General features: G+C 46.2%; 1 protein-coding gene and 1 long non-coding RNA gene across 3 annotated transcripts in view; one reads left to right on the forward strand and one right to left on the reverse strand.

Annotated features, from left to right (window-relative positions):
- The window catches only part of LOC308610687, a 34424-nt gene extending 16412 nt beyond the window's left edge, over positions 1 to 18012 (forward strand). Inside the window, exons 2-4 of one of the 2 annotated variants that reach the window (XR_014014612.1) lie at positions 847 to 931; positions 1963 to 2027; positions 17347 to 18012. This is a non-coding gene — a long non-coding RNA (uncharacterized lncRNA). The remainder of the gene's footprint in view (positions 1 to 846; positions 932 to 1962; positions 2028 to 17346) is intronic. The other variant, XR_014014613.1, reaches the window with a different exon arrangement.
- Positions 18013 to 19156: 1144 nt separating this feature from the next.
- LOC308610685 (speedy protein E4-like) lies at positions 19157 to 23131 on the reverse strand (the record flags this gene model as incomplete). The annotated part of the gene is made up of 5 exons (XM_081259731.1): positions 19157 to 19455; positions 19616 to 19784; positions 21304 to 21389; positions 21874 to 22015; positions 22710 to 23131. The coding sequence occupies 5 exons, from the start codon at positions 23129 to 23131 to the stop codon at positions 19195 to 19197; spliced, it is 1080 nt and encodes a 359-aa protein (XP_081115857.1). The 3' UTR covers positions 19157 to 19194.
- Between the last annotated feature and the right edge of the window lie 411 nt (positions 23132 to 23542).

Raw genomic sequence — 23542 nt, forward strand, 5'->3', positions numbered from 1 at the left:
GGTATTTGAAAAATCAAGTAGAAAAGATACCATAAGGAATGGAGAGCTTCTGGAAGTCTTCTAATAGGTGAGGGGTTGGTACATCTTTTTTTTTTTTTTTTTTCTCAATAACATGTCTGGCAGTTGTATGCCAGAGAAAGTTATAAGGGGGTTGACTATATGCATGAAGTCCAGTGAGAACACTGTTTCTGTAGGCCACTGACGACGTTCTGAGTGTACATTCTATAGTACTAGAAATTAAGTTAGGAAACAAAGGGTAATCTGATGTCATTTTAAATGAAATTTCACAAATGATTAGAGCTAAAAGGTGTCTTTTTTCACTCAGCCAACACGTTGAGCACGTACTATGGGGCAAGCACTGTGCTTATGGGTAAGAGATAAAAGAAAAAATAAAGGCCAGAGGAACTCAAAAGAGAGTGTGAGAGATACATGAACAACTCATTACAATCGAATAGGGATAGGCTATTAAATAAAAAGATCATAAAAATATAAATTTGTAAAACAGAACTTGGAGTCAGTAACCCTTCTAGGGGATATTAAAGAGAATGCCAACAATGAGGGGGTCTTGGAATTAGGTTTTGAACGTCAGTAGGAATGTTCCACGTGGAGAGAAGGTCAGGGGCATACCAGGCAGAAGGAACATCCTGGACTGGAGAACCAACACAATGTATTTAAGTGACTGTAAATGAGATTCTTTTTGACTAGAGCGTAGGGTATAAGTTGCCAAATGGTAGAAAATAGAGTATAAAAGTTAGGGTGGAATGAAAGTATAAAGTGTCATAATTCTTATGATGAAAGATAGGTGTTTTCTACAAAATGGGTTACTTATAAATATTTTAAAAATAGAGACCCCGAGAGAGGAGCGCGCCCGAGGAGCAGCCCCCGGACCGGAGCCTCGGGAGCCTGGGGCTGGTGAGCGAGTCCCCACGGGGTAGGTGTTGCGTCTGCAGGCCTGCAGGCGGTTGTGGAGCCTGTGGCCCTTGGAGAGCAGGGCTTGGGAGACCGCGGCTTGGAGAGCGGGGCTTCGCTTTGCCTGCCCCAGGGCCCGCAGTAGAGCCACCGGGAGGGTTTGACCGCTTCCCGGAGGTGGAGGGGCCGGGCTGGAGGACAGGGCCTGCTGCTCCGGGTGGGGCTCCCCTGGGACTTGTGAGCTCTGGGTGTCCTGGGGGAGCAGGGTCCACAGGCTCGGCCGGGACGTGCCGCGTCCTCCCCTCCGTCCAACCCCGATCCTCCTCCTCCTCCCCCTCCCGTCGCCGTCTCGGCATCTCGCACGTGTGTCTCAAGGCGCGTCAGCACCTTGGTTGTCTACTGTAAGCGTCCGCCGCCCCCCTGGGTTGTGCCCTGTGGAGTCGCCCAGTGTAATCGGTGCAGGATGAGTCTGCAGGGCTTCTGTCCTGCTGCCTCGGGTGAGGAAGGAAGCGATGGGGCCTGAGGAGGGAGATGACTTGTCCTAGACCCTCAGCGGGTGTGCACGTGGGGTCGCTCACAGGACTCCAAACTCCTAGGGCAGGTGTTCTGTCCACTTAAAGTCAGCTTTAATAAAAGATGTTTTTGAGCGTCGCACTTAAGTTTGTAAAGTTTGTACAAATCATTGCAAGACTGAAACGCACCTGAGTGTGTCCCTTTATTCTGGGTATCCTGTGGATGTTCTGATCTAAGTTGTTAACAGACTGAGAAGAGGTAAACTATAAGCGTTTTTTAATTTCATATTTAATGACGGAGGTTTATTTTAATAGGATTCAATGTACACTCGCTACGGAAAAATAAAGTATCCCCTCAGGTACCAGAGTCACGTGGGAGTTACAGACCTGAGGGTGGTTGCTCTCTCCTTATTCTCACAGGCCCTTCTGAAGGTGAAAGGACGGGTCTCCCACAGGTGTCTCTTGTGGAGCGCGGAGCGGGTGCTCGTGCACCCCGAGCCGCTTCAGTCGTAGCTTCACTGCCTGCGTTTTCCTTCTCCAGGTCCGCCTCCACTGTCACAGTCCTGCACGTTGTTCCAAGAGCAGCGGAAAATGAATCAGCCTCTGGTGAGTTTGCTGTTTATGTGTTTACCCGCTGCTGTTCTTTTGTGATAACACCTTGGGAGGCGAATAGTTCAAAAGTTAAAATGGGAAAGTAGGAGTAGGTAAAAGATGTGGTTAGACAAAGCGTAGAGGAGCAGGTCAGCACCAAGTGTTTCTGGCAAGTTCTACGTGTAGATCCCACGATCCTCTTAGAGCCACAGTACAAGCCTCGTGTTCTTGACATTTGTGGCAAAACACCATCCCTTGCTTGACTTACATGGTCCTGCCGAAGTACTTTTGTTCTCGAGTGTTAAAAGGTTTCCCTGAGGATCCCGCTGTAGGCCGCGAGCCTTCCTGAGAGACAGCCCCTAACGTGTTGACATTGGTGCCTTCCTTGTGCTTCCTGTAAGCCGAGAGCGTGCTGTCCAGGGAGCACTCAGTGCATATAAGTTGTCTGTTCAGTAGAACACCGTTGTCACATAGGTACATTGTTTTCAGTGCTCAGTCGAGGGATGCAATGAGGATCATCTGGAAGAACAGCCTTGTCACCCTTCCAGTAAATTGCGCTCTTTGTCTCTTACAATCTCAGAGGGTCGCGCTACACACCATGCAGTGAGGTCTCTGGCAAAGATTCTTGTTTCCCAGCTGAATTGTATCGTGCAGCCTGCGGTCTTGGTTCTGCCCCTCCACGGAACCTGATCCGGTTGAGGTGACCTGGCATCCAGCATACAAAGCAGTGGAGGTTTGCCAGTCGTCACCTCAGACCACTGTCACCTTGCCATCCGCAGAGTCTGCTCTGTTGGTTTCTGTGACAGATCTCTCCTTGCTGTCTTCCTGACTGACTCTGTCTTCCGCCCTCTGTGTGTGTTGTCGTTTCACCCTTGGTCCATGACTCTCCACCCCGTCTGATCTCACCCTCTGGTGCTTTTCACCTCCAGCTCTGTCAGTTCTCCCCCCTGGACCAGACAGATGCCTCTGTCCAGCCACTTGCCAGCATCTCTGTGGAGTTTGTCCAAAGGGCACCTCGGATGACTAGATCCAGTAGATCCAGAAATGATTATTTACAGCTCCCCTGCCCCTTGCCTTGTCCTGTTGTCTCTGGCGGCTCATCGTTGCATCATCCAGCCTGTCACCTGCCCAGAAAAATGAGTTCATTCTAAAGTCCTTCTCCATCCTCTGTTACCACGTTGTAGTGTGAGGCTTCTTAATGTCGTCTTCTGAATGGTTTTTATTCGTTCTCCTTCATCCCATACTTGCTACCATTAAAACAGCTTATCTGTTCATTTCTGTAGTTACAGAAACTTCTTTTCTGTGCCGCTACCTCTTTCCTCCAGCAGCTCAAGTGTATACTCCACGCTGAGTATTTCTCCTAAAATATTAATCACAGCGTTTTGTCTGCATGTGGGAAGCACTTTAGAGGTTCCCTGGGTGACTGGACAAACGAGGTTGCCGTTCCGCAGAGCCAATAACCATCTAGCCCAGCACTGGGGGGAGGTCCTAACTCGCCGATGATGCGTTTGGATGGATCTGTGGGGTAAAATCCTGATCGGAGAGGCTTAGGAGAGAGGAGTGGGAGAACTGGGTTTGTTCTGGTCCCAACTTTTTCAAGACATTTTGCTGTGACGGGGAAAATAGAAACTGGACAGTAGCTGGGGTAGGAGCTGAGGTCCGGGGAGGATGTTGTGTTGTGTTGTGTTGTGTTGTGTTGTGTTGTGTTGTGATGGGAGAAATAACAGTGGGAATGATCCAGTAGATGCGTGTGGGGGAGGGGAGAGCTGCTGCCTGTGGTCCTGGAGTGGGGAGGGGATGGCTGAGCAGGGTTGCAGGTGGGGAAGCCCTCCGATGTCTTCTCTGTTCTCAGGGAAGCAGCTCCTCACCTGAGGGTGAGGGTGAGGTTGGGGGTTTGAGGGGAGAGCAGAGCTCTGGGGCCCAGCTCCATCGTGACCATCAGCACACACAGTGCATCCAGCTGGGAAGACTGTACTTGCCTTCCCTGCCTGAAAAGCCATCTCCTTTCTTAAATGTGGGAGTAATTACTCTTTGGGGAGCCTATGTAATTACATGGGTGCTTCTCAGCTCAAAACGAATTGAGTGCCAGTTCTGGCCACGGACATTTTCTGCTCTGCTGATGGAAGGGTCCCCAGAGGAAGTGTCCTGCTTGCCTGGCTCTTGGCCTCGAGGACCCTTCACACCATCTAGTGTTGTGTCTTTTATCTTTGACATAAGCATCAAATGTCTTCAGGTTGTGCATGTGATCTTAAGAAGCAATTCCCTGCTTCCAGGAGCTTCTGTTCTCCTCGGGAAAGGCACTTCACAGACGTAATTACGGGAGAGGACGGGAATCCTGCCCGTCGATACGTAGGGAACTCCAGAGTGCTGACAAAGCAGAGCCTGCTTTTATTTATTTATTTATTTATTCATTCATTTAAATTTTTTATTTGTTTACTATTTAACTTATTCAGTTTTGGCTGCCTTGGGTCTCTGTTGCTGCGCGCGGGCTTTGTTCTCTAGTTGCGGCGAGCGGGCGCTACTCCTCGTGGCGGTGCGCGGGCTTCTCATTGCGGTGGCTTCTCTTATTGCGGAGCATGGCTTCTAGGCATGCGGGCTTCAGTAGTTGCGGGTCCCGGGCTCAGTAGTTGTGGTGCGCAGGCTCTAGAGTGCAGGCTCAGTAGTTGTGGCGCACGAGCTTAGTTGCTCCGCAGCACGTGGGATCTTCCCGGACCAGGGTTCCAACCCGTGTGCCCACCATTGGCAGGTGGATTCTTAACCAGTGTGCGACCAGGGAAGTCCGAGAGCCTGGTTTTAAATGCATTGTCAGAGCACGTGGCTCAGTGACTCGGGGAAGGGGGACGGCCCTGAAGTGACCAGGACTTGGGTAGCTGCAGAAGTTGGCGAGGCTCTCAGAGCAACGTGAGGTGGACTGGATGAGGCTCCTGAGGTGCTGGTAAGGACCTCCCTCCTTAGGATGTGGGCCTCCCGTCAGGAAGAGCGGGACGTGAAGGCAGGCAGACCCTGAGTTTGACTGAAGAGCCTCCCCTCTGTGCTGGTTTTGGTTTCTTCCTGTGGAGAAACTGAAACCTTGTAATTGGGACAGTGAGTCATCTGATCAAAAGATGTCATGTGTAGAGACTGTGGACGGCATGAAACGCGGGGTGGGGTGCGGTGGGTCAAGTCAGGGGGACTCTGGGCTCCAGCGCGGTGCCCGACAGGAAGGGGCGAGGCCGCGGCGTGTTCCCGCTCATCCTAGGCCCCGGTAAGCAGTATGGACGTTCCCTTGGGGTTTTTCTGAATCGTGAATGAGGTTGAGAGTATTGTCACGTGCTTAGAAGCCGTTTCTTCTTTTTAATTGGTGGACAGTCTTTAGCGCAGCTTTAGGGTTATAGGAGAATCAGAATCGAGCAGACAGCGCTTTCCTATACCCGTCCCTCTGGGTTCCCTCCCTTGGTAACGTCTCTGGCCTGTGTGGCGCGTCATCTCAGTGATGGATCGGCATTGACACCTAATTCTCCCCTGGAGTCTGTAGTTTATATCAAGGCTCACTCTCTGTGTCCTACTGTTCAGGTTTGGACAGGTGTGATGACCTGCAGCCACCACTGCAGTGCCACCCAGAACCATTTCACTGCCCGAAACATCCCTGGGGGCCACCTTCCCTACCAGTGCCCTACCAGAACATCCTACCAGTGCCCCCAAGCCCCTGACAGCTGCTGGTCTTGTTACTGTCTGTGTTTTTTTGCCCTTTTGAGAATGTCACGTAGTTGGAGTCCTTCATTCTGTGGTCTTTTCAGACTGGTGTCTTTCTGTTTTTATATGAAGGGCCTGTTCATGTCCACTGCCTGTCTTCCTGCCCCAATACTGTCTTGTTTTGTTTTGTTTTGTTCTGTTTTGTTTTCCTTGTCTTACTGCCTTTCAGAGTCGTCTTAAATGTTTCTAAATTTTTCCAGTTGGGGTCCTGTTAGTAAACATTGTTTTCCAAGGTTTATTGTCATTTTCCTGTATTTTCCCACATTGCTATATAATTCATTACTTTTTTTTACTTTGAGAGGTTGAATACCATGCATTTCAAAAGTTTCTCAAAATCAGCACATTTGTGTGGATAAGATTCCTAGTTGAAGAGCACCCTCCTTGGTCAGTACTGGGGTGCAGCTTCTTTGCGGGGGGAGGAATGCATTGGTCTCCTGGTTCCCTGTCTGTTGGGTCTCAGTTCCCCTTGCTGGTTCTGGGCACTGCATCAGCCACTCTCCTGGGATAGGCCAGGCAGGTGGGGTCCTCACTTCCTGGCTCCAGAAGTTGTGTGTGTCTGAGAACACCTTTGTTTTTCCCTGAGGAGCAAGAGGACTCTTTTGGTTGGGGAGCGGCGTCCTAGGACTGCGGCCCTTGGGCCCCCACTGTTCTGTGTCATTTGGGCCCCAGCCATGCGTGGGAGATCTCTGACACAGGGACGCAGCTGTTAAAGTCCTCTTGGGGTTGTGTCATTTACAATCCTCTGAGGAATACTCCTTTTCTTTAATGAAATTCCAGTGCTTAAGCTTTCTAGCCACTCATGAAAGGAATCTCAGAAAGGAAAGGAGACCGGTCCTCTCTGCCCCCAAGCAGGGGAGTGAGCCGACACTGTTAACCTAACAGTGAGAAAGTGGCTTGTGGGAAATGTGTAACCAGTTCTGAGTTCTGTGATTACAAGGCTGTCTGTGGAATCTTACTGTACCAAGGGGTCTTTTAAGACACATACATCATGGGTTGTTCCCTTGTGTTTTGAAACTAACCTAAAACCCCTAAATATTTGCAGTTCTGATTGCTTTCTTAATTTGTTATCCAGGTTTCCCGAAATCCATTTTCTTAAAGTTGAAAGTGCAAGAAGAGTGCAATTTTCTCATCTTCCCTTTACATAAAAGTGAATGTGGTCAAGCCGCTTAACCCATCACCAAATAGAAAATCATCTGGAACGTTCACATTAATGCTCTTTTCAAGCAGGCACAGTGCGTATATTTTTATGCCCATTACCAGTGAAAACTATAATGTTTTCTTATTGTGCTGTTTTTTTCGCATCAGGCAAAATGACAAGCAATTAGAAAAGCCCCACAAATCACACATTTTGTGAAATTACAAATGCAAAACCGGAAAGTAGAATAAGGTGCGCGTGATTCTACTTAGGCATTAAAATTAGAGTAGTTCATGGTCTGATCCCTCACTCTCTTGCATTTGGTAGTAACTTTCAGTGTGTGAACGAGTGGGCCCCCAGTCTTCATCCGGGCAGCCACAGATGTGACCAGCGACACCTGAATGGAATATGCGCAGAGCTTCTGGAAGACTTGCTGTCGATTTCTGAGCCAGGCTTCTCGAGGCTGAGCCGAGGCAGTTCTGCACAGACGCTTGTCTGCCTTGGGCGGCAAGCAACTCTTTCCCCCGGCCCCCCTCATCCCCCCACCTCGTGTGTCCTGTCAGCAGCTGGGCACCCTCAGCCTTCCCGAGCCAGCAAAGCCTGGGTCCCAGACATCTCTGCATCTGGAGCTGGGGGTCAGGTGACCTGGCATCTCAGGGGACCTTGCTAACAGGACCCATCCTGCCTCTTCGATTGTTCCACATAAAGAACTTTGATTTGCAGTCAATGTCAGGAGTTTGTTGCCATCTGAAACGGCCTCTGAGCTTGGCATGGTCTTTTCCTTAACCTCCTCCACACCATTCCTTAGTTACACTGTGGCACGTGGGGTCTCAGTGTCCTGACCAGGGATTGAACCCAAGTACCCTGCATTGTAAGGCAGATTCTTTAACCCTGGACCACCAGGGAAGTCCCTACCCTTATGTTTTAACAGTTTTGGAGGTCTTCACAGAGATCTTGGATGGATTCACCTAACATCACCAGGTAAACTTCGTTTCAAAAGTAGTGCACCTCATTCCTCAAAACTTTTAAAGTAGAACTAATTATAAGATCCAGAAATTCCACTTCTGTGTATTTTTTCGGAAGAAAACAAAAACACTAGTTCAGAAAGACACATGCACCCCTATGTTCATTGAGCATTATTTATAATAGCCAGTGTATAGCAGCAACCTAAGTGTCCATCCATAGATGAATGGATAAAGAAGATGTGTCATATATACATATATATTTATATGTATACGTATATATATATATATATACACATATATATGTATATGTATATATATATAACTGTACACACACACACAATGGACTATTAGCCAGAAAAAAAGAAAAGAAGAAGAAGAATGAGGGGCTTCCCTGTGGATGCAGTGGTTAAGAATCCGCCTGCCAGTGCAGGGGAAATGGGTTCAAGCCCTGGTCCGGGAAGATCCCACATGCCACGGAGCAGCTAAGCCCGTGTGCCACAACTATTGAGCCACGCTCTAGAGCCTGTGAGCCACAAGTACTGAACCCATGTACCACAGCTACTGAAGCCCGCTCACCTAGAGCCCATGCTCTGCAACAAGCTAAGCAACCGCAATTAGAAGCCCATGCACCGCAAGGAAGAGAAATCCCCGCTCGCTGCAACTAGAAAAGAGGCTGCATGCAGCAACAAAAACCCAATGCAGCCAAAAGTAAAATAAATTTTTAAAAATTAAAAAAAAATGAAATCTTGCCATTTTGTGGCAACATGGATGGAGCTAGAGTGTATTATGCTAAGTGCAATATGTCAGACAGAGAAAGACAAATACCATATGATCTCATTTGTATGTGTACTCTAAAAAACAAAACAAATGAACTAATGTCACTAAACAGAAACAGACTCATAGATACAGAGAACAAACAGGTGGTTGCCAGAAGAGGGTAGGTGGATGAGTGAAATAGGTGAGGGAGATTAAGAGGAACAGATAAGCAGTTAGAAAATAAATGAGTCATGGGAATGAACTATACAGCATGGGCAATACAGTCAATAGCATTATAACTTTGTACGGTGACGGATGGTAACTAGACCATAACTAGAGTTAATCTTGGTGATCATTTTCTAATGTACAGAAATATTGATATTATGCACCTGGAACTAACATAGTGTAGTAGGTCAGTTACACTTGAATTAAACTTTTTTAATTCAAACGAAAACAATAGTGTGCCTCGTTAACTAGAGATGCTTAGTCATACAGCAGTTCTCTAGAACATATTCATCCTGTGTAACTGTAACTTTATACCCGTTGAACAACTCCCCATTCTCTCCTCCCCCACCCCTGACAATTTATGGGTGACTCTTTTAGATACCTCACCTCATATAAGTGGAAACACACAGTTTTGTCCTTCTGTGACTGACTTATTTCACCTATCATAATGTGTTCTGTTTATATCCCCGTTGTCACAACTGGTAGGATTTCCTTCTAATAGGAAAGTCTGAATAATATCCTATGTATATACCCCATTTTCTTTATCCATTTCTCTGTGGATGAAAATTTGCATTTTTTTCCTACCTTGGCTCTGGTGAATAATGCTGTAATGACTATAGAGGTGCATGTATCTCTTCTAGATATTGATTTCCTTTTCTTTGAATATACAGGCTATATTATATTGTATTATATTCTATTACATTATATTCTATTATAGTTATTGTGCTTCCCGGATCTTGTGTTTTTCACAAATTGAAGGTTTGCAGCAACTCTTTGTTGAGCAAGTCTGTTGGCACTGTATTTCCAACAGTAGTTGCTCACTTCTTGTCTTTGGGTCATATTTTAGTAATTCTCACACTATTTCAAACCCTCCATCAGCAAAAAGGTTACTACTCGCCGAAGGCTCAGATGATGGTTAGCATTTTTTAGCAGTAAAGTATTTTTAATTTTCTTTTTGTTTCGGCTGTGCTGCACACCACATCACGTGGGATCTCAGTTCCCCGACCAGGGATCAAACCTGCGCCCCCTGTAGGAAGGCGGATTCTTAACCACTGGACCACCAGGGAAGTCCCTAAAGTATGTTTTTTAACATCTTTATTGGAGTATAATTGCTTTACAGCGTTGTGTTACTTTCTGCTGTATAACAAAGTGAATCAGTTGTATGTATACCTATATCCCCATATCCCCTCCATCTTGCGTCTCCCTCCCACCCTCCCTTTCCCACCCCTCTAGGTGGACACAAAGCACTGAGCTGATCTCCCTGTGCTATGCGGCTGCTTCCCACTAGCTATCGGTTTTACATTTGGTAGTGTACATGTGTCCATGCCACTGTCTCGCTTCGTCCCAGCTTACCCTTCCCCCTCCCCGTGTCCTCAAGTGAATTCCCTATGTCTGCGTCTTTATTCCTGTCCTGCCACTAGGTTCATCAGAACCACTTTTTTTTTCCTTTGGTTTCCATCTCGCTTCGTCCCAGCTTACCCTTCCCCCTCCCCATGTCCTCAAGTGCATTCTCTACGTCTGCATCTTTATTCCTGTCCTGCCACTAGGTTCATCAGAACCACTTTTTTTTCCTTTGGATTCCATAAATATGTGTTAGCATATGGTATTTGTTTATCTCTTTCTGAGTTACTTCACTCTGTTTCACAGACTCTAGGTCCATCCACCTCACTACAAATAGTTCAATTTCATTTGTTTTTATGGCTCAGTCAAATTCCATGGTATATATGTGCCCCATCTTCTTTATCCATTCATCTGTCAGTGGACGCTTAAGTTGCTTCCATGTCCTGGCTATTGTAAATAGTGCTGCAGTGAACATTGTGGTACGTGTCTCTTTTTGAATTATGGACTTCTCAGCGTATATGCCCAGGAGTGGCATTGCTGGATCATATGGTAGTTCTATTGTTAGTTGGGTTTTTTTTGTATAAATTTATGTATTTTTATCTATTCATTATTTTTGGCTGTGTTGGGTCTTTGTTGCTGTACGCGGGCTTTCTCTAATTGCAGCGAGCAGGTGCTTCAGTGTTGTGGTGCGCGGGCTTCTCATTGCGGTGGCTTCTCTTGTTGTGGAGCGCGGGCTCTAGGCATGCGGGCTTCAGTAGTTGTGGCATGCGGGCTCAGTGGGTGTGTCTCGCGGGCTCTAGAGTGCAGACTCAGTAGTTGTGGCACACGGGCTTAGTTGCCCTGCGGCATGTGGGATCTTCCCGGACCAGGACTTGAACCCATGTCCCATGCATTGGGAGGAGGATTGTTAAACACTGTACCACCAGGGAAGCCCTATTTTCAGTTTTTTAAGGAACCTCCATACTGTTCTCCGTAGTGGCTGTATCAATGTACATTCCCACCAACAGTGCAGGGGGAGGGTTCCCTTTTCTCCACACCCTCTCCAGCATTTATTGTTTGTAGATTTTTTGGTGATGGCCATGCTGAGTGGTGTGAGCTGATACCTCACCGTAGTTGTGATTTGCCTTTCTCTAATGGTTAGTGTCATTGAGCATCCTTTCATGTGTTTGTTGGCAATCTTATATCTTCTTTGGAGAAATGTCCATTTAGGTCTTGTGTCCACTTTTGGATTGAGTTGTTTGTTTTTTTGATATTGAGCTGCGTGAGCCGCTTGTATATTTTGGAGATTAATCCTTTGTCAGTTGCTTCATTTACAACTATTTTCTCCCACTCTGAGAGTTGTTTTTTTGTCTTATTTATGGTTTCCTTTCCTGTGGAAAAGCTTTTAAGTTTGAATAGGTCCCATTTGTTTATTTTTGTTTTTATTTCCATTTCTCTAGGAGGTGGGTCAAAAAGGATCTTGCTGTGATTTATGTCATAGAGTGTTCTGCCTGTGTTTTCCTCTATGAGTTAGACAGTGTCTGGCCTTACCTTTAGGTCTTCAATCCATTTTGAGTTTATTTTTGTGTTATGGTGTTAGTAGTGTTCTCATTTCATTCTTTTACAGGTAGCTGTCCAGTTTTCCCAGCGCCACTTATTGAAGAGGCTGTCTTTTCTCCATTGTATATTCTTGCCTCCTTCATCAAAGCTAAGGTGACCATATGTGCGTGGGCTTATCTCTGGGCTTTCTATCCTGTTCCATTGATCTATATTTCTCTTCCCCAAAGTATATTTCAATAAAGGTATGTACATTGTTTGTTTAGACACAAGGCTGTCACACACTTAACAGACTACAGTATAGTGTAAACAGAAGCTTTTCATGCACGGGTACACCAGAAATTTCATGTGACTCGCTTTATGGCGGTATTGGCTTCATTGCAGTGTTCTGGAACTGAAGCTGCAGTGTCTCTGAGCTGGGCCTGTACACCCAGAAGTGGGATTGCTGGATCATATGGAAATTTTATTTAAAAGATTTTGAGAAAACTCCATACTGTTTTCCACAGTGCCTGCACAATGTTACATTCCTGCGTACAATATGCAAGGGTTACGATTTCTCTACCACCTTGACAACTCTTATCTTTAAAAAAAAATAAAAAATTGTAGGCATTCTAAGAGATGTGAGGTAGTATCTCATGATGATTTTGATTTGCATTTCCCAGATGATTAGTGACGTTGAGCACCTTTTCATGTACCTGGTGCTGTGTTATGTCTTTCTAACACACATACACACACACAGAGGGATAGAAGGAATCTTTTGGAAGTGATGAGTATATTATCGTGATGGTGGTGATGGTATCACAGGTGTGTGCATATGTCCAAACTCATCAAGTTATATACATTAAACATGGGCTAGATTTTGTATATCAGTTCTACGTAAATAAAGCCGTAAAAGCCCAGCAACAAGTGGTGTATTTCATGAGCCAGTGAAGCCCAGGTACATCTTGTCTCCTCTCCCAGGGGTGAACCCAAGCAGCCTTTGAACTTGGCTCACTTTCTGTTTCTTTAGTTTCCCCTTCTATTACTTTTGTGTTTCTCCTTTGTTCTCAGATTCCAGCTAAGTGGTTCCCCATTGGTGGCAGCAGTGGTTCTGAGTTTGGCTCTGTCGTTTGAAGACTTGATGGTCTCTAAAGGGATTAAGTTTCTACAGAACTGATCTCAGTTAGGTGAGAGGTAACAGAGGATCTAGTTTGTTAGTCTTTTCTTAGTCTTTTCTGTTTGTCTATTTGTCTACTTTGACAAGCTCAAATCAATTAAGAATCTCTTGCCCAATGGGATGAGAATGGCTCTTTAGTATCTAGACTGGTGAGTGTTTATTCCTGACCCAAGTCTAAGACTTAAAGCTGCAGGTAAAAGTTCCATTTCTCTGTATGTCTGTGTGTCTATAATTCAAAAAGGTCTTTACCTCTGACAGTGCGAATATGTAATGTTTTCCTACTTCTGGATCTATTAAAGTAGATTGTAGAGTCTGTTAAATTAAAGGGTTTCTGTCCTGATTGGCTTACAAAGATACAAATGTGCTTATAAAAATTATATATCCCTAAAATTCTCAGAGAGAAAGGAATTAGAACTTCTAATACTTTAAATGTGCTAGAAAAATATTCGTATTGAAATCAAGTCAGGGAATTCCCCAGCGGTCCAGTGGTTAGGACTCGGTGCTTTCACTGCCAGGGTCCAGGTTCAGTCCCTGGTCAGGAACCTAAGATCCAGCAAGCCCCTCGGTGCAGCCAAAAAAAAAAATCAACTCAGAAATTTAAAGACTTCAAGTTTACATAATTTAGGTAAATCTTTGACACATGAAGCTAGTTTAATATTTTTGGTTTAATAAAAAGTTATTCGTATCTTATTTATCAGTATTAGGCATACATTTAAAACAATTCTACTTGGGTGTGTTCTTCCTAAATTTATATAGGTGTGCCCATCAACTAAGCTCATATTACTTCTACTTAATGTTTAAGGTTATGAAAAATGTAAGTTTGTGTTTAACCACATTTAGTTTTTATTCTGACAAACTTTCTTTCAACAGTAACTATGTTTTCTACTGTGTTAGCTTGTCGATAAATTCCCAGATCTTCAGTTTACGTAAACCCTTGAACTGGTACTAAGTTGTGTTACTTACTGGATAATCATTGGATACCGAGGTCATTTGTAAGCAAGACAGAAACCTGAGGCATTGATTACTAAGCATAATCTCAAGTTATATGCTCTTGCTGCATATGTTTACTTGTTACCTAGAGGCTCTGTCTGTGGGTGTGTTAATGAATGTGTTTGTCTCTGCCACTTGAATAAGTTGTGTAAGGGATGTTTGTGGCTGTGTAAAGTTGTGTTATGTGTGTTCATGAGCTCTGCTAGCCTGAAATGCTGATGTGTGATGGGCAGTTGTCAATCATTCACTCCTAGTTTTCTTTGTGAAATGGAAGTAACTTTGGTTCAAAGTTAGTATTAATATACTATGAATGAGACTTGACCCATAGTGATGTTATCGGCTGGAACAGAACTCAGGTTCAGCTGCTCATCGCTCAGAAGTCAGTGTTCCAGAGACAAGGGTTGGTGGAAGAAGAAAGATGCTTTATTCAGGAAGCTGGCAACCTGGGAAGATGGTGGGCTAGTGTCCCCAATACCATCTCCCAGTTGCCAATGAGAGGGAAAAGGGGTTGATAGGGAAAAGACGGGAAGTCTCTGGGCTGTGCCGGTGGGGCCTCCATGCAGAGTAGCACAGTCAGCTCTGACCATCCTCTTGAAATTGGTCATGCAGCGGTGTGGTCAGTGTCATGTTGATTGTTTCAGGCACAGTTAATCTTCAATTCCAGTGTTGGTTTGTTCCCATTTCCTTGAGGCCAGTTCCTGGAATTGTGTAAGCCATTGGTTCAGGTCTGCTCAAGATGGAGCAGCTTGTGTCATAGCTCCAGTCTGGTCATCATACAGTTAGCTTTCTCCTCTTGTAGTGGTTTTAGTATCTGCAAAACAAGTTAGGAGTGTGTGTCTGACACTGTTACTTACGTCCTTCGGGAGGAACTAAAGATTCTGTGACTGCTGTTGTCCTAATCAGTAACTGCTTGAACCTGTTCTTTGGTGACTCAGGGGAGGCCTGGGAGACTGCAGCTATTTTACAAACAAGAGGCAGGGGACATGGAAGGGCCCTGCATGGTCCTCCTTGGTTCCAGCAACCGAGAGGTACAACTTTGTATGCAAGATAATGCGATGTAGTTTTGTTTATTAACAGGAACAAAAATAGTTTGGTCCTAAAGTAAAATGACTGATTGTTCCAGCACCAGAAAGAGGATAGTGAAGGACACAACCTGAATGAGTATAGAAAGTTGTAGGAGACGGGTAGAAAGGGAATTTTATTTGTCTGAGCCGAAGGCAGCTCAGTTTTGATGTTTATTCCAGAGATTTTCAAAAAAGAGCTTATGGTTCTCTTAGTAGCAAATATTATATTGATGCAAAGCTGGAGTTTGGTTTTCTCTCTGTACAAATGATAAATTTTTTTCATGGAGTATTGGTCTCTTTAATAAGTGGTTGGAAAAGTTGTTCTCTAAATCTGCCTAAACAGCAGAGATTCTGTATCTCACTGGAAGAGGTTTCTGCACCTAGTTCTGAATTCATCCGGCCTTATTATTTTTTTGAAAATAAATGTACAGGGACTTCCCTGGTGGCTCCTTGGTGAAGAATCCGCCCGCCAGTGCAGGGCACACTGGTTCAAGCCCTGGTCCGGGAAGATCCCACGTGCTTTTAGAAACTAGAGCACAGAAAGACTAAGGTCATGTGAAATTTGAAACGCTAAATATTGTCATAGTGTTAAGCAGTTTGAAGATTGTTGGAAGAAATTATTTGTCATTCATTCAAGCAATAAACATTTGATGAATACTTGCAAAACATAAAAAACCTCTAGAGCCCGTGAGCCACAACTACTGGAATCGACGTGCCTAGATCCCATGCTCCGGAACAAGAGAAGCCACTGCATGGAGACGCCGACGCACCGCAATGAAGAGTCGCCCCCGCTCCACTGCAACTAAAGAAAGCCCACGTGCAACAACGAAGACCCAACGCAGACAAAAATAAATAAATATATAAATAAATGTATTGGGGGAAAAAAAGAAAGAAAATAAATGCACAACAAAATTTCTGCATTTCTGAGAAAGTTAAGCTTCCTTAAAACTGTGTTCCTTTTGGTCTGTTTTTTTTTTTTTTTTTTTAAAGTCTACTGTCAGGAACTCCCTGGCACTTCAGCGGTTAGGATTCTGCGCTTCCACTGCTAGAGGCCTGTTTTCGATCCCTGATCAGGGAACTAAGATCCTGCAAGCTGCGTGGCGAGGCCGAAAAAACAGCCAAGACAAAATAATCATCTCTTGGCTGTTAAACAAAGTCAAGGACCTTTAGTTCCTCCTCAAGGGCTATTGGGTAATATTCTGAGCCACGTCCTTGGAGCTGTTTGGCAGAGACTGAAACCCCCAGCAGGTGGAAGAAGTTAACTGCATGTTGCCCACAAGCACGTAGACCCCAGACCAGTTGGAACCAGAAGGCTGATGATGTTGAGTCCCCGTTACCTCACCACTGACCAATCAGAAGAATGACCGTGAGCTGATCACGCACCCTGTAACCCTCTCTTCAACATGTAGCCCCTTTCTCTTTTCCCTGTATAGTCCTCAAGCAAAACTTCAGGAGAGGAGAGTTGGTTCTTCGGGACATGAGTCCACCTCTCTTCTGGACTGCCGGCTTCCTCAATAAAGCTATCTTTCCTTTTACCCAAGAGTTGTCTCTCAGTATTGGAGTCCTGAATGATGCAAGACCTGCCTCATCTTCTGTAGTTTTCTCTACATGAAAAATAATTGAGGACTATTTTTCAGAGTTAAGAAATGTGGTTGGATAATCACAACGCCATTAAGCAACACCTCGTTGGACAGCAAAGAGGCGAAGCCGACTGGTAATGACCACACACATCCTGACTGTGAGAAGACTTTCATCTTTATTGTAGTTCCCCAAAAGCTGCATCGCACGGTACTCTTGAACAATCTAAAATAACATACAAACATGCTGAGGCAAGTTAAAAAATTAGGACTGAATTCCCACAATTCAATAATGAGAACTAAGAAAATACAAATTTATGCTTACAAGAATTGGGAGGAAATACCCACTATGCTATAAGTAGAATGGAAATATTATGTAATAGATAAAATCAACAATCTCTTGAAAATGTGAGTAAAATTGTATATATGTGTAAATATACAACAGCTACAGTTCTCATCACAAAAGTTTGTAGTAATAAGATGTTTCAAAATGAAGACTATTTCAAAACTATTTAAAATAAATATATAAACATAAAATATAAAAATACAATAATTTTATAGGTGACATTTTCAAAATAAGCCAGTGAAACTTAAGTCATGAGTCATGACCCTGTGGCTGTAATTATATATATATATATATTTTTCTAATTATATATTTTAATGTTATTCCCTCCTATTCTGAGCCGCTACACTCCACCTTCAAATGCTTCTAGACTGGGGCAAACAAGTGTACAAAAAATGGGACCTCCAATGTTCGTCTCAGGGGAGATGGAAATGAAATGATCTGAAAATTGAGGTGGTGCCTTCCAAAAGGGTAGAATCTGAATAAACCCTGTTTTCTTATTGTCCTGCCACAGACTCCTAGAAGCACGCCCCGCTCCTAGGAGTATAACACGAAAACTGGCCTCCGCTCATTCTAGAAGATGCTGGCTTCTTCTCGATGATCTGCACAAGAGGCTTCTCCCTTCCTTCTTCACGGCTGTCGTCAGTGTCTGGATTGACTTCTTGTTGAACATCCTCATCTCTCCTGGGCTCTGTGATCTGGAAGTAAGAGAAGGAGCAAGGATGTCAGATTTCAAAGTGGCAACTGTCCAGATATAAAGGTTTTCACATTCTTAGTCAATTCTAACCAGAATTGAGACTCATTTATGATTGGAGTTTTATCTCAAATTCTCCATTCTGAACCCCAGTCCTGAACCATTCATTGTTTTCAAGTGCAATTCTTGGACTTTGGTGACCCTGACTCCAAAAACTACTGAATACACCCAAGGTCAGGCCCAGTAATCTGCTTTATAGCCCAGACTCCAGGTGATTCTGCTCAGGGAGCTGGCATTTGGAGAATGCTGCTTTAGTCTTAACTCACCTTGGTCCTTTGGCACCACTTAAATTCTGAACTTGGAAGCACACTACAGACATCACTGACAAGTCAACATCATGGACCAGGAGACCTGAGGCCGGATCCCTAACCCTAACCCTGCATCCTAATGTCTATGTTATTATTAAGTTTTCATTTATTTACTTATTTTCTTTCTTTTATTTTTGGCTGCATTGGGCCTCTGTTGCTGTGTGTGGGCTTTCTCTAGTTGTGGTGAGCGAGGACTACTCTCCGTTGCTTCTCCTGACGGCTTCTCTTGTTACGGAGCACGGGCTCTAGGCGCACAGGCTGAGTAGTTGCGACTTGCGGGCTCTAGAACGCAGGCTCAGTAGTTGTGGCTCGTGGGCTCTAGAGCGCAGGTGCAGTAGTTGTGGCGCACGGGCTTAGTTGCTCCACGGCATGTGGGGTCTTCCCGGACCAGCGCTCAAACCTGTGTGCCCTGCATTGGCAGGCGGTTTCTTAACCACTGTGCCAACAGGGAAGTCCCTGGATCCTAATGTTTAAATAATACTCAGCCCTAAACTTGGTTAGTGTTATGTGCTGAATGTTTGTGTCCCCCAAAATTCTTATGTTGAAATCTTAAAATCTTAACCCCTAAGGTGCTGGTCTTAGGAGGTGGGGTCTTTGGGAGGTTATTAGGTCATGGGGTAGAGCCCTCATGAATGAGATTATTGCCCTTGTAAAAGAGACCATGCTGTGTTGTTTCTAAGCAACGCGGTCTGTAGTAGGGCAGGTTGAATGGACTAAGACAGCTAGTTTGCAAGACTTAAACCAAATGTTTGCTCAATCCTCTGCCCACATCTAGAACTCTAATGTGTCAATTGTAATAAGCCATGCTGAAGATGGCATTCCTTAACCTTCAGTCGTTGTGATAAACCCCCTTGACCATAAACGTGAGGGGGAAAAGGTGAATTGTACTAGAGGAATCATTGGTCCAGAAGTGGTGAGTCAGGGGGAATAAAGAGTCACAGGTGATCTGGCCATAGGCAATTTGAAAGTAAATTTGGATGAATATAAAGCTAGTCATAATTCATCTTTTCTTATTGAACGTGTGGGCTGTTCTATCTAATATCCTGTTTGTAGACATTTACTTTGTTGTAGCTAAATGCTAGAACCCATAACCCTGAGGGATGTAAGGCCAAAAATGAATGAAAAAGAGAAACTGGAAACACAGTATATGGAAAAGAATCACCATCTCGTCAAAGCTGTTATTTGGACCCAGTTGCTTTGGGTGAAATAACTTCAGTGAGACCCATGCTTCTGGGACAAACTGGTTTCCCCGATGTCTGGTGCCCACGGGCCTCGCGGTGCTGGTGTCTGTGTGTGGCTGTCAGTCCGTGGCTGGCGCAGAGTCGGCACGTGGCTGTGTGCCTGGCTGGCCCCCTTCACAGCGTGAGAGGTGATGTGGGTCCAGCAGTGGGATTCCTCCGATTTCCTCAGTAGACAACACGTCATTCCACCCGCACCTTTGCGCACGCAGACCTACCTTTGCGCAGGCCGATGACCTCAGGCCTGCGTGGTCCTGGGGCCTCTGGGGCAAGAGGGCGCAATCTCTTCCCCACACCCAGAGCTCTGGATCAAAAGCCTGGATCTGGAAAGACAAACAGCCCCTGGCAATGAGGATGCCGCTGCCTCCCGTTGCCCCGCCTCCGGTTCTTTCTCGTCTGTCCCCAGGTCCCAAACCGAGTCCCCCATGATCCCCACCTCCTCTCCGTCCCTCCCCCTCCCCGAGACCGCCACAGCCCACCCACCTGCTCGCACTCTTCCCGAGTGACCCATGTCTTCCAGCCCATGGATCGGATGAACTGGGAACACAGTTTGTGGAACAAGGCATGCTGGGAGCTGTTCTTTCCATAGAGGAACGAAACGATGGCCTGCTTGGGGGCCTGGTTGTTCTCTTCCATGTCGCTGGCCACATAGCTGGGGAAAGACATCAGGTCGCTGTCATCAGGACAGGAAGGGCCTCCACTTGAGATCAGCTTCCCAGAAAAGAGGCAGGCTGAGCATCCTCACACGACCCACCCAGCCCTGCCCAGCGTCACCGGGAGCCGCCCAGTCATCAGGGAGCCACTGCCAGGCAGGACCTTCAGAAGGGTGCCTCTCACACCTTGATGATGAGGACACGATCCAAACCCCCCGTTCCCTTCAACTTGTTTTATGTGCACACACCTCTCTTCCTATGTTGTAGGTACATGTACAGTTCCTGAGGGCAGGAGCTGATCTGATCTGTTTCTGCATTCATCCCTCTCTTAGCAAATGACACATTTAGGGCTTGGTTCATATTGATGCATGAATTCAACAGCCTTTTGTGAATCTCTGTTCCCACCACCTCATATTCCCCAGCATGTAGGGTGTACTTTATAAGGTTTGTTAGATGAATGAATGAATGAATGAATGAATGAACATTTTATCTCATGGCCAAATGCAATACTGATTACCTAGAAGTCTCACAATAACAAACCTTTGCCCAATGAAAAGAATTGTGCTGAGTGTTTTGGGAATGCATTGACATTTTGACGAGACCTGCCTTCCACGTGGTGTCTAGTCTAGTGGGACCGGGGAAGGGGAAGGGGGGAGATAAGAAATGACTATAATGCAAAGCATCACATTATAATACAATTTGAACTAAAGTGCCTCTGGGATTCAGAAGTTAGGGAGATCGGGCATCGTGAAGGTTTTGGTGTTTGAACCCACTTTAAGGATAGGGTCGTTTTCTTCAGATAAATGTATGGCAAAGATACCTGGATAGAAAGCTCAATAGAAACTTAGAGGGCAGGGTATTTGGAAGGAGCAGTGAAACACAGGAGTAAAGTATCAGGACGGTGTGCTGGAGATTGCAGAGAGAGTTAAATCCCAACGCAGAACTCTGGCCTTGATTTGGCATGTCATTAGCCAATGAAATTGTGTGAAGCGGTCAGACCTGTGTTTTGGAAGGATGTTCAGGCAAATAGAGCCAACTGGCTTGGGAGACTTGGAAGAAACATCAGTGGGGAGCATTTGACACCAAATCCGCGCTATGTGATACGGGCCCCGATTGTGGCATTTGTCGTGGGAATGCAGAAACGGAAGATAATCACACTTGGTGCTGATGTAGGAAGACCTGAGACCGGAGAATTCGAACCGGAAACGTCTCAAGTCTGTTACTCGGGGGCAGGATGGTGTCAGTTCTTTCTTCCTCTCCTCTTAGGAAGGTTTCGCGTTTTGCTTTGTTTCTTTCAGTGTTTTAATTGACATTAGGGTAGTTTGTTTTGACAATGAATGCTATAAAAAACAACATGGTTTGAAAAAGAAACCACGGTACCGTAATCCTGTCATTTTCACACCTAGAGTCAGTACAAAGGGGTTTAAAAAAATAGATGAAAGGTCAGAGCCCCACATCTCTCCCTCTGCCCTCCCAGGGTGTTGAATATTGATGGCGGTGATGGAGCAAGGTACTCACAGAGCTATGAAGAAATGGATTATCTGGAATTGCCAGGAGAAGAGGCCGGCCCGGCTGACATACGCTATCACCATCGACAGGAGATACTGATGGAAAGAGGGGAAAAAACGTAGGAGAGAGGTCACATCCTGGAAGAGGAGAAAGAGTGGGAGGGAGAAGGGAGCAGGGGACGAGGAATGGGTGGTGCCACTTGGAGGAGAGACCCCCGTGTGGGGTGAGCCTGATTATTTGGGGAAGGGGAGAGGACAGAAGGTCAGAGTTGGCGGCGCTCCAAGGGTGGGAGGCTGTGGGATTGAGGGCGTGGACTTAGGGCCGCGGGCACAGGACGGTGTTCGATGAACCGGAGCCAAGGTGAGTCCCCAGGATCTGAGAGGAGAGGGGACTTAGGCAGCAACCACCAAAGGGGCACTCCTGGGGCTCAGATCCCAGAGGGGACCTCGAGGCCCCTGGAGGGAAGTGTTGACAAGGCATGAGGTTAGGAGGGGAGTGGAAACGTGGGTGTAGAAAGCACCCAGCGCGCCCACCTAGAACAGGTGCTGGAGCAGGAATCCATCGCAGTGGGTGACTTAACTTGTCAGATACTTCCAGGTTTTTGTCCCAGGCGAGGAATTTCTTAACGATGGGATCCTCTGTGAAAAAAGGGCAGATGTTGCCAGTGGGAACAGGGCTGTCGTGGGAGCATTCCAGAGCCAAGAGGGTGAACCGCGCCCCCCTGGGGAAATGCCAAGATGTGGCCCAGGGTGAAGCTGACGGAAAGAGGGGAGGGAAGACCATTCACTGTGGGAGGAAAGGGGGTGACTCCCCTTCTTGGGGGGCCGAGTGACAGGGAGTGATGCCCCTTCATCATGCATTCACGTACCTGCAGAGGGCATCAAGATACTCTCAGCCAATGTCTCAATTGACAGTCATGTCAGGGGGTGAAGATGGCTTGTCAGCCCCTCCTCCCTCCACCCCGAACATGCCAGTAAGATTCAAAAGGCCAGTAAGAGCTAGAGTCTCGGGTACAGTTGAAACCAAGGGAACCTAATCCTGTATCATTTCTAAATCTAACCTAGTCTTGTATCATTTCTAAGTCTAACCTCATCCTGTATCTTTTATGTGTCCCCCGTATCCTTTATCCGTAGACAGTCCGCCAGGGACGGAGAGCGCACCAAGTAGCAGGGAATTCTTTTCCACTGGGAAAGTGTAGTCATGGGAAGTTTTGGTTTGTTTGTTTTTCAAGTATAGGATTGGAGGTTGCTGGGCAGGGCGGTGGGTCCTTACCAAGCATCCACTTGAAGACCTCGTGGTGCTCAGGCAGCACTGAAGACACCCGCTGTAGCTTGAGCTTCATCTTGAGCCCACTGAACGACTCCACGACCCAGGTGTCGGCCTCGTGGTGCTCAGGCAGCACTGAAGACACCCGCTCTCGCTTCAGCTTCATCTTGAGCCCACTGAACGACTCCACGACCCAGGTGTCGGCCTCGTGGTGCTCAGGCAGCACTGAAGACACCCGCTGTTGCTTGAGCTTCATCTTGAGCCCACTGAACGACTCCACGACCCAGGTGTCCTGGGCCTCAGCGGCCGTGTTGCCCTCCACCTCCGCTCTGAACGCCACTGACCTCTTCCTCTTACAGCCGGGGCGCTGAAGCGGGGGGCTGCAACCAGCCCAGGGAGCTGACGAAGGAGAAGAGACTGCAGTATGACGCTCTCGTCTTGGGAATCCAGCCACTGGTGACCACCCAACCCCACCCCGACTCCGCCTCCCCCCCCGAAGCACCTCCGTGCTTTCCAGTCTCACAGACCGCTGACCTTGCCCCAAGTCATCTTTCCATCTTTCTCTGTCCATATCTACCTATCCCTCCCCTGACTCTTTTTGTCATTTGTCCAGCTTCCCGTTCTCAAAACTCTTTCTCATGGTAGATAATTTCTCCCACCAGGAATAAAAAAAAAGAACCCTCCCCTTGTTTCCTCTCTCCTCTTCTCTCATCCTTGGATCTCATCTCCTAACCCTGTTTCTTGCTCCCCAGGTGTTCCGTGTCCCCAGCTCCTGTGCTCTCCTCCCTCAATCCCTGGCTCTCTGAATGTCTCCTTTCTTTCATAGGCACCTTATGCAGGTGCTCCTTCCCGACCTCTGTACCCTTTCCTCCTTACTGGTCAAATCTCTGAAATTCCTTCTCATGCCAGCTCCCTCACCTGATGGTCCTGGGCTTTCTTCATAGACAGTCAACTCCATGGGGTACCCTGAAGAGCTGGACTG

Source organism: Mesoplodon bidens, assembly GCF_964165515.1.
Source record: "Mesoplodon bidens genome assembly, contig: HAP1_SCAFFOLD_982, whole genome shotgun sequence".
Taxonomy (NCBI): Eukaryota; Metazoa; Chordata; class Mammalia; order Artiodactyla; family Ziphiidae; genus Mesoplodon; species Mesoplodon bidens.